General features: G+C 52.0%; 1 protein-coding gene across 1 annotated transcript; it reads left to right on the forward strand.

The window, feature by feature from the left end:
- The first annotated feature begins 3,857 nt into the window (after nucleotides 1-3,857).
- Nucleotides 3,858-5,419, forward strand: Imp3 (IMP U3 small nucleolar ribonucleoprotein 3). Its single transcript, XM_070042847.1, has one exon. The coding sequence runs from the start codon at nucleotides 3,927-3,929 to the stop codon at nucleotides 4,479-4,481; it is 555 nt and encodes a 184-aa protein (XP_069898948.1). The 5' UTR covers nucleotides 3,858-3,926; the 3' UTR covers nucleotides 4,482-5,419.
- The last annotated feature ends 4,911 nt before the right edge of the window (nucleotides 5,420-10,330 follow it).

The following is a 10,330-nucleotide window of genomic DNA, read 5'->3' on the forward strand; positions in this document are numbered from 1 at the left end:
CCCGCGCGCCCCGGTCCCGCCGCGGTTCGCGGGGCTCCGGCTCCGCAGCGCGGGCCCTGGGCCTCTGCGCCCGCCCCTGGTCCTGCGGTCCGGCCGGAGACGCTGGGGGGGCAGCGGCGCCCCGCACCCCGGACTCCCGCACGGCCAGCCCCCGGGCGCCGCCAGCGCCAAAACAAAAAGACGACTCCGGGAGGCGGCGGCGTCCCCGGGAGGAGGAAGGGCCGGGCAGGGGAGGGGACGGGGAGGGGAGAGGGGAGCGGAGGGGAGGGGAGGGCCCGGGAGGGGACCGGGGAGGAGAGGGGAGGAGACCGGGGAAGGGAGGGGAGAGGGGCGGGGACAAGGGAGGGGAGGGGAGGGGAGGGCGGAGGGGAGGGGAGGGGACCGGGGAGGAGAGGGGAGGAGACCGGGGAAGGGAGGGGAGAGGGGCGGGGACAAGGGAGGGGAGGGGAGGGGAGGGCAGAGGGGAGGGGAGGGGACCGGGGAGGAGAGGGGAGGGGACCGGGGAGGAGAGGGGAGGAGACCGGGGAAGGGAGGGCTCAGAGGGGCGGGGACAAGGGAGGGGAGGGGAGGGGAGGGCGGAGGGGAGGGGAGGGCGGAGAGGAGGGGAGGGGACCGGGGAGGAGAGGGGAGGAGACCGGGGAAGGGAGGGGAGAGGGGCGGGGACAAGGAAGGGGAGGGCGGAGGGGAGGGGAGGGGAGGGGAGGGAGGATGGACGGGAGGCGGGCGCAGGACGGACTCCGAGGCCCCCCCTGCGCCCCAGCTGGGCCGGGCCCCGCCCCCCTGCGATCCCGGGCCGCCCCTCTTGCTCCCCCATTCCAAGTCCCCACCTTCCGCTCGCTCAGCCCCAGAGGTGACAGTGTGGAGACAGGCACGGGGAATCGGGGTGCACCCGGATTTAGGGGAACTGGCCTGACCTCTGGGGCACCCGGTTACCCTAGGGCAAAGGGAAGTCAGCACATGGCAGGCCGGCAGGAGCCGGTGAGGCCGCGGGGTGCCCTCCTGCTCCCCGGAGCTGCGATGGCACGGCCCACCTGGCCGCGGGGGTGGGGGCTGCAGCGGTCACAGGGTCCCATCAGGTCACCACCAGATGATAGGACCAAGGCCCCCCCTGCCCTGGGAAACCTCCATGATGGGGAGGGGGACGAGCACTGGACCCCAGTGCAGCCAGAGGGACAGGGAGGCGCAGTTGTGGGGTCCCGTGGTGGTCTGCCAGAGCAAGCTGGGTTTGGCCTTCCCTTCCCTTAGGGGTGCAGGTGTCACTTTTGTGGTGGTTTTTTGTGGGGAGGGAGGAGGGTGGTAGCGGTTGGGGTGTTTTGTGTTTCTTCCTTGCTCAGCTAGCTTGGCTGGCACTCTACCACTTGAGCCAAGACACTTCTAGTCCTGCTTTTTTGCCAGTGGGTGTGTGTGGGTGTGCGCACATGACCACACATGCCAGCCAGTCCTTGCTCAGGGCCTAAGTAACCAAAGTCCCTTAGCTCTTTTGTTCAAGGTTGGTCCTCTACCACTTGAGCCACAGCTCCACTTCTGGCTTTTCTGGTTTTTATCTAGAGATGAGACTCATGGATATGTCTACCAGGTTTGGCTTGGATTGTGATTCTCAGACTCAGCCTCCTGAGTAGGGAGGATTGTAAGTGTGAACCACCAGCTCTTGGCAAGTATACATTTCTTGTCCAATACAACTATAAAAAGGAGAGGGCTGGGAAGGTGGCTCAGTGGTAGAGTGCTTGCCTTGCAGGGAGGAGGCCCTGGGTTCAATTCCTCAGCACAACATAAGCAGAAAACGCTGGAAGTAGCATTGTGGCTCAAATGGGAGAGCACTAGCCTTGAACTAAAGAGCTGAGGGACAGCGCCCAGGCCCTGAGTTCAGGCTCCCAACTGATGGAAGAAAGAGAAAGACAGACAGACGGAGACAGACAGAAATTGGCAGAGCACTGGTGGCTCATGCCTGTTATCCTAGCTACTCAGGAGGCTGAGATTTGAGGATCACAGTTCAAAGCCAGTCCCAGCAGGAAAGTCCATGAGACTTTTATCTCCAATAAACCACCAGAAAACTGGAAATTGCACTGTGGCTCAAGCAGTAGAGCGCTCTCCTTGAGCTGAAGAGTGTAGGGACAGCACCCAAGCCCAGAGTTCAGGCTGCATGACCGACAGAAAAAGAAAGAAAGAAAGAAAGAAAGAAAGAAAGAAAGAAAGAAAGAAAGAAAGAAAGAAAGAAAGAAAGAAAGAAAGAAAGAAAGAAAGAAAGAAAGAAAGAAATTGATGTTAATAAAAATGTGGAGGGTGTTCTGGGAATATGACTTAGTGGGACAGTGCTTGCTGAGCATGCATGAGACCCAGTTTGATTCCTCAGAACCACATAAACAGAAAAAGCCAGAAGTGGTGCTGTGGCTCAAGTGGTAGAGTGGTAGTCTTGGGGAAAAGAAGCTTGGAAGGAAAGAAGGAAGGAAGGAAGGAAGGAAGGAAGGAAGGAAGGAAGGAAGGAAGGAAGGAAGGAAGGAAGGAAAAAGGTTTGACAGGAGCCAGCAGCTTACACCTATACTTGTAGGTACTCATGAGGCTGAGATCTGAGGATTGGAGTTTGAAGCCAGCCTGGGCAAACAATTCTCTAATTAGCCAGCAAATAGTCAAAGTAAACCTCAAGTGAAAAAGGTAAGCAAGAGCTCAAGGCCCATGTTCAGGATCCCCACCCCCAAAGTGTTTTGTGAATAAGACTCACCAGGATAATCTCAAGATCCCTCTCTCTCTTTTTCTCCTTTTGTCCAGTGCTGTGCATCCAACCTGGAGCCTCATGCATGCACCAACAAAGGAGAGTAAATAGTATTACAGTATATCTAGGGACTCATGTATAAAGATACTATTCTAAACAAAAGGAAACAGTAAACAACACAATTCAGAATTGTCTTTCTCTCTGGGGAGAAGTGGCTGGGATAGGTAGATGAAATGATGGTGGCACTACCTAAATTAGCTATTCAGTTCATGAGTATTCATCATAGGTAACTTATGGTACATACATATTTTCCAAATATCACATTCCATACGTTTTAAGACAATGGAAAACGTACAAAACAAAATGATCAATGACAAAGCTAGGTGGCGTCAAAGGCCTGAGAAAACGCTACGCTCACAGCTGTTAACGAGCCTAGCGTTAAATAATTTGGCAACTCCCCGCACAGCTGCCAGCAACCAATCCATCAGGCTAATTCACTTGCGCACAGTCCAAAGGGCTAGAACTTGTAATTATAGCTACTCAGGGGGCTGAGATCTGAGGATCTCGGTTCGAAGCCAGCCCGGGCAGGAAAATTCCGTGAGAATCTCATCTCCAATGAACCACCAAAAAGTTCAAAGTGGAGCTGTGGCTCAACTGGTAGAACACCAGCCTTGAGTGAAAAATGCCTAGGGACAATGCTAATGCTCTGAGTTCGATCCCCAAGACGTGCGCGCGCGCGCGCACACACACACACACACACACACACACACACACACACACACACACACACACACACACACACACACACACACACACACACACACACACACACACACACACACACACACACACACACACACACACCCGCCCCCCCCGGAGAAATCTGAGTGGAAACGATGAATGCAATTAGAGGAACATTCTTGGCAACTGAAAACCGCGCAGGGTCGTATCAGCACGCGTTCACCTCAGGCCGCAAGGCTTCCGCCTCGCTCCGCCAATCAGAAGTAGAAATACTCGATATACCAATTAGAGGCGTGTCCAATTTTGACCAATAGGAAGTTGAATGGGCGTGGCCACAAGCAGCCTCTCTTTCATTGGCTCAGAGTTGTCTGGGGAGACCGCCCCCATTCCTAGTCCGGTCGCTGCAAGGCGGAAGTCACGCGAGCTTCAGAACGGGATCTTAGCTTCGCGTCTCGTCGTTCCGGCCGCCGCCGCCATCATGGTGCGGAAGCTCAAGTTCCACGAGCAGAAGCTGCTGAAGCAGGTGGACTTCCTGAACTGGGAAGTGACCGACCACAACCTGCACGAGCTGCGCGTGCTGCGGCGGTACCGGCTGCAGCGGCGCGAGGAGTACACGCGCTACAACCAGCTGAGCCGCGCGGTGCGCGAGCTGGCGCGGCGTCTGCGCGACCTGCCCGAGCGCGATCCGTTCCGCGCACGCGCGTCGGCCGCGCTGCTGGACAAGCTGTACGCGCTGGGCCTGGTGCCCACGCGCGGCTCGCTGCAGCTCTGCGACGCCGTCACCGCCTCCGCCTTCTGCCGCCGCCGCCTGCCCACCGTCCTGCTCAAGCTGCGCATGGCCCAGCACCTGCAGGCCGCCGTGGCCTTCGTGGAGCAGGGCCACATCCGCGTGGGCCCCGAGGTGGTCACCGACCCCGCCTTCCTCGTCACCCGCAGCATGGAGGATTTTGTCACCTGGGTCGACTCGTCCAAGATCAAGCGGCACGTGCTGGAGTACAACGAGGAGCGCGACGATTTCGATCTGGACGCCTAGCGGGTCTCCCCGCGCCGACCTTCCTCTGTTCCCCTCCCTCCCCTGCCCACAGCCGCCTCTGACAGATGGGTAAACTGAGGCCAGAGGCGCTGAGTCTGCCGCTCTCCAAGGGTGTGTTCACCGATCGTGGGGCCTCCCCTCACCACAGCTGCCTCTGACGTGGGGGGAAACCGAGGCCGGAGATGCTGAGTCTGCCCTCCCCGAGAGTGTTCACTGATGGTGAGGCCTCCCTCTCGCCTCCGCTGCCTTTGACAAATGGGTAAACTGAGGCCAGAGACGCTGAGTCTGTCCTCTCCGAGACTGTTCACCGAGCGTGGGACCTTCCTCTTTCCTTATATACTATTGACAGGTAACTGAGGCCGGACACGCTGAGTCTGCCCTCCACGAGTGTGTGTTCACCGATCGTGGGCCCTCCTTCGCCACAGCTGCCTCTGACAGATGGGGAAATTGAGGGCAGAAACTGAGTCCTCGAAAGCGTTCACCGACCGTGGACCCATTGGCAAATGGGGAACCGAGATGAGAGCCGCTGAGAGAGTATTAGTGAATTGCAGCTCCTGAGTACTTGGGGGTAGGGAATATCGTCTCTGTTACCCATGAGATTTTCTTACAACTTGGATAACTAGATTTAAATGACCACCTTTGGGACACACTGGGAAACAGTTTGTACTGCAAAGTGGATTTTTTTTTAACTTCTTGGGGCCAAAATGGTGTAAATAGCCCCTGCTCCCCCTCCTTTGTCGTTTTGAATCAGGACTGTTTGGGGTTCAGTTTATTTAATTGGACACTTACTCCCCTCTGAGATTCAGCTATGTACAGTTGGAGAGTTTGGGCTTAAGTTTCCATAAAACAAGTGGGGAGTTTAATATTCAAGGTCCTCTTCCTCTTAAGAAGCAATGTTATTTCCCCCCAATATCAATAAATGGCCATAGTCTCTGCAAGTGCGTTTTGGTGTGTGTGTGTGTGTGTGTGTGTGTGTATGTGTTTTGTTTTAATGTTATGTGTGCATGCAGGCTTGGCTGCTGTCCCTTAGCTTTTTCACCCAAGGTAGCATTCTACCACTTGAGTCACACCACTATATTCAGCTTTTTGCTGGTTCACTAAGTCTTAGACTTAGTCCTGCCCAGCCTGGCTTTGAACTGCCATCCTCAGAACTCAGCCTCTTAGTAACTGGGTTTACAAGTGTGAGCCACTAGCACCAGGCTCTAACTGATCTCACATAGTTTTGTAGGTGCAGGTTCTTGCTTGGGAGCTGAGAGGAATAACCTGAGTGAGGTCTACAACTGGGGCCTCACATGGAGCCTACAGGATGTTGTACAAGGCTGGACAGATTTGTCACTGTTCCAACCTTTTCTAGGAATGAATGTTTCGGCTGAGTTCTTCTCCACAGGATTTCCTGTTGATACTCTAGCCCCAGGAAATACCATATTAAGAGGACTGAAGTATTTGCTTGCCTAAGGAAATAATCACCCTGTAGCTTGGCCATCTAGTGGTTAGAAGTGGCCCAGGAGGTTTCTAAAAACAGATGTTCTTACAAGCCATTGAGAGACCTGGAAATGTAGCTTAGTGATGCAGCTTGTGCTTAGCATGTTCAGAGCCCTGTTCAATCCTGGGCATTTGAAAGAAAAAGAGCCAGGCGCTGTTGGCTCACACTTGTAATCCTAGCTACTCAGGAGGCTGAGATCTGAGGATCACAGTTCGAAGCCAGCCTGGGAAGAAAAGTCCCCCTGAGACGTCTCTAGTTAACCACTCAAAAACCAGAAGTGGCTGGGCACTGGTGACTCACGCTTGTAATCCTAGTTACTTAGGAGGCTGAGATTTGAGGATCTCGGTTCAAAGCCAGGCTGGGCAGGAAAGTCCATGAGACTCTTATCTCCAATAAACTGGAAAACTGGAAGTGGTGCTAAGGTTTAAGCAGTAAAGTGCTCGTCTTGAGCTGAATAGTGCAGGAACAGCGCCCAAGCCCAGAGTTCAAGCCCCACGACCAACCAAAAAACAAAACAAAAAACAGAAGTGGAGCTGTGGCTCAAAGTTGTAGAGCACTATCCTTGAGCAAAAGAGATCAGGGACAGCGCCCAGGCTCTGAGTTCAAGCCCCACAACTGACCCCCCCACCCCCCACCTCCACAAAAAAAGGGCTGGGAAGGTGGCTCAGTGGTAGAGTGCTTGCCTTGCATGCATGAGGTCCTGGGTTCGATTCCTCAGCACCACACAAGCAGAAAGCTAGAAGTGGCACTGTGGATCAGGTGGTAGAGCGTTAGCCTTGAGCTGAAGAGCTGAGGGACAGTGCCCAGGCCCAGAGTTTAAGGCCCATGATCAGCAAAAAAAAAAAAGAATTTAAGAACAATGCCAAGTTTTATACCAAACTAAAGAATTTAAGAACAAGCTGGGCACCGGTGGCTCATGCCTGTAATCCTAGCTACTCAGGAGGCTGAGATCTGAGAATCGCGGTTCAAAGCCAGCCCGAGCAGGAAAGACCGTGAGACTCCTATCTCCAATAAACCACTAGAAAACCGGAAGTGGCGCTGTAGCTCAAGTGGTAAAGCACTTGCCTTGAGCTGAAGAGCTGAGGGACAGCGCCCAGGCCCAGAGTTCAAGCCCCATGACCGACAAAAAAAAAAAAAAATTTAAGAACAATGCCAAGTTTTATACCAAACTAAAACAAAAATATATGGATTGCTGAGACAAGTGAGTAGCTTTGTGTGTGAGTGCATGCAAGCGTGTGTGTGCACGTGCACCTGAACTGGGACTGTTGCCTAAGGCTCATGCTCTACCATTTGACTCACCTCTACTTCTGCCTTTTTAGTAGTTAATTGGAGAAAACAATAATCTCTTGAGCTGGTCATAGGTGGCTTGTTTCTAATCCTAGCTACTCAGAAGGCTAAGTTCTTTTTTTTTTTCTGGTCATGGGGCTTGAACTCTGGGCCTGGGCGCTGCACCTCAGCTCTTCAGCTCCAGGCTAGCGCTCTACCATTTAAGCCACAGCAACACATTTAAGCCACAGCAACACTGTTTATGTGGTACTGAGGAATCTAACCCACAGCTTTATGCATGCTAGGCAAGCACTCTATCACTAAGCCAATCCCAATCCAAGAAGGCTAAGTTCTGAAGATAATGGTTCCAAGCTAGCCTGGAGAGGAAAGTTCCTCAGACTCTTCAATAAATTACCTCCCCCCAAAAAGCCTGAAGTGGAACACTGTCTCAAGTGGTAGAACATAAGCCTTGGTCAAAAGAACCTCAGGGTCAGCACCCGGGTCCTGAGTTCAAACCACAGGATCAACAAGAAGGAAAATAGGATTACTGGCTTGAGCCACTAATTTTTTAAAGTTAAGTTACAAATTTAGAAGAGGGGCCTATCAAAATCAGGAGGGGGGACTGGGAAGGTGGCTTGGTAGAGAGCTTGCCCAGCATGCATGAAGCCCTGGGTTTCATTCCTCAGTACCACATACACAGAAAAAGCCAGAAGTAGTGCTATGGCTCAAAGGGATAGAGTGCTAGCCTTGAGCTAAAGAAGCTCTGGGATAGTGCCCAGGCCCTGAGTTCAAGCCCCAAGACTGGCAAAAACAAAAAGATAAAAAATTTAAAAAATCAAGCCGGGCGCTGGTGGCTCACGCCTGTAATCCTAGCTACTCAGGAGGCTGAGATCTGAGGATCGCGGTTCAAAGCCAGCCCGGGCAAGAAAGACCGTGAGACTCCTATCTCCAATAAACCACCGGAAAACCAGAAGTGGCGCTGTAGCTCAAGTGGTAGAGCGCTCGCCTTGAGCTGAAGAGCTGAGGGACAGCGCCCAGGCCCAGAGTTCAAGCCCCACGACTGACAAAAAAAAAAAAAAAAAAAAAAAAATTTAAAAAATCAGTAGTGGATCATGTAAATGTTTTATCCTTTGAGATAAATTATTGGATGGGTAAAGACCAAAACAATGAAAAATATATCTGGCAAAAGGAAGTGCTGAAGGTTACCACCTGGGATTCTGCCCTTCTTACCCACTCAGAGCAATAAGGATCAGCGGTTGCTAGATATCTAGACCTTGTGTATTTACCCAGTTCTAAAGTGTATTCGCCAGCCGGTGCTGGTGATTCATGCCTATAATCTTAGCTACTCAGGAGGCTGAGATCTGAGGACTGAGGTTCAAAGTCAGCCTGGGCAGGAACGTCCATGAGACTCATCTCCAATTAACTATTAGAAAACCTGAAGTGGCACTGTGGCTTAAATGGTAGAGCACTCATCTCGAGCTGAAGTGCTGAGGGACAGCACCTAAACTCACAACCGACAAAAACAAAACACAAAAAAACTGAAGGACAGCATCCAGGCCCTGAGTTCAAGTCCCCAAACCCCTTCCCCTATCTGAATTTGGTGGTGATTATAAGCACATCAATAAATAACAGATCTAAGACATTTTCATGTACTTCAACTCACTAAAAACATTAACTCCATGCTGCCCAGAGCATATTAACACATTTATTTTCAATTAATAAATGTTGCTTTTAAAACTTTGAAAAAAAAAAGTACAGATGTTACTGCCATTTTGTCTTTAACTCCTATTTCCTGGGAACAGGAAATGTCTTTCCTATTTTTCTTTATAGAATAAAATTTTCCTTAAACTTTCACCTTGTGAGACTTCCCTGAAATGCTTTTCATAAGTGGATCTCAAGGACTCCTGACATGGGCTGGGAAGGTGGCTCAGTGGTAGAGTGCTTGCCTTGCATGCCTAAGGCCCTGGGTTCGATTCCTCAGCACCACATAAACAAAAAGAAAAAAGCCGGAAGTGGTGCTGTGGCTCAAGTGGTAGAGCGCTAGCCTTGAGCTGAAGAGCTGAGGGACAGCACCCAGGCCCAGAGTTCATGCCCCACGACCGGACCCACCCCCCCAAAAAAAAAGACTCCTGACTTTTGGTGGAAATGGGAGAGCTAAGTTTACAGCTTCATAACATCTCCAAAGGAATGCAAATTCAGGAATCCCATTTTTTTTTTGGTCAGCTATGGGGCTTGAACTCAAGGAATGGGCACTGTGCTCAAGGCTAGCTCTCTACCAATTGAGCCACAGCTCCACTTCTGTTTTTTGAGTGCTTAATTGGATATGAGTCATATGGGGATTGCTCGGAGCTGGCTTTGAATGGCAATCTTCAGATCTCAGGCTCAAGAGTACTTAGGATTACAAGTGTGTGACACCTGTGCCTGGCATGTATTTTTGTTGTTGGTGGTCACCACTTTCGGTTTTCCAGTGGTTTATTGGAGATGAGTCTTTGGACTGTCCTTCCCCGGCTGGTTTTGAACCGTGAGCTTCATATCTCAGCCTCCTGAGTTAGCTAGGATCACAGGCGTGAGCCACCGACCCCTCCCCCACTTCCGGCTTTTTCTTTTTTTTGGGGGGGGGGGTCCGGTCGTGGGGACTGAATTCTGGGCCTGGGTGCTGTCCCTCAGCTCTTCCACTTGAGCCACAGTGCCACTTCCGGCTTTTTTCTTTTTGCTTATGTGGTGCTGAGGAATCGAACCCAGGGCCTCAGGCATGCAAGGCAAGCACTCTACCACTGAGCCACCTTCCCAGCCCCAACTTCCGGCTTTTTCTGTTTATGTGGTGCTGAGGAATCAAACCTAGGGCTTGGTGCATGCTAGGCAAGCACTCTAACGCTAAGCTACACTCCCAGCATCCTCAGTAACTGGGATGACAGGCACCCTCCAGCTGTTTTTTGCTTTTTGGGTTTTTTTTGCTGGTTAAGATGTTGCTTCCTGCCGAAGCAAGCATGTCAGTAATGGAGTTGGGGCTTGACTCTCTCACTCTCTCTTAGTTTTTCACTCAAGGCTAGTGCTCTACTATTTGAGCCACACTTCCATTTACCCAACTTTTTTTTTGGTC

Source organism: Dipodomys merriami, unplaced genomic scaffold (assembly GCF_024711535.1).
Source record: "Dipodomys merriami isolate MVZ:Mamm:240054 unplaced genomic scaffold, mDipMer1.0.p SCAF_33, whole genome shotgun sequence".
Classification (NCBI taxonomy): domain Eukaryota; kingdom Metazoa; phylum Chordata; class Mammalia; order Rodentia; family Heteromyidae; genus Dipodomys; species Dipodomys merriami.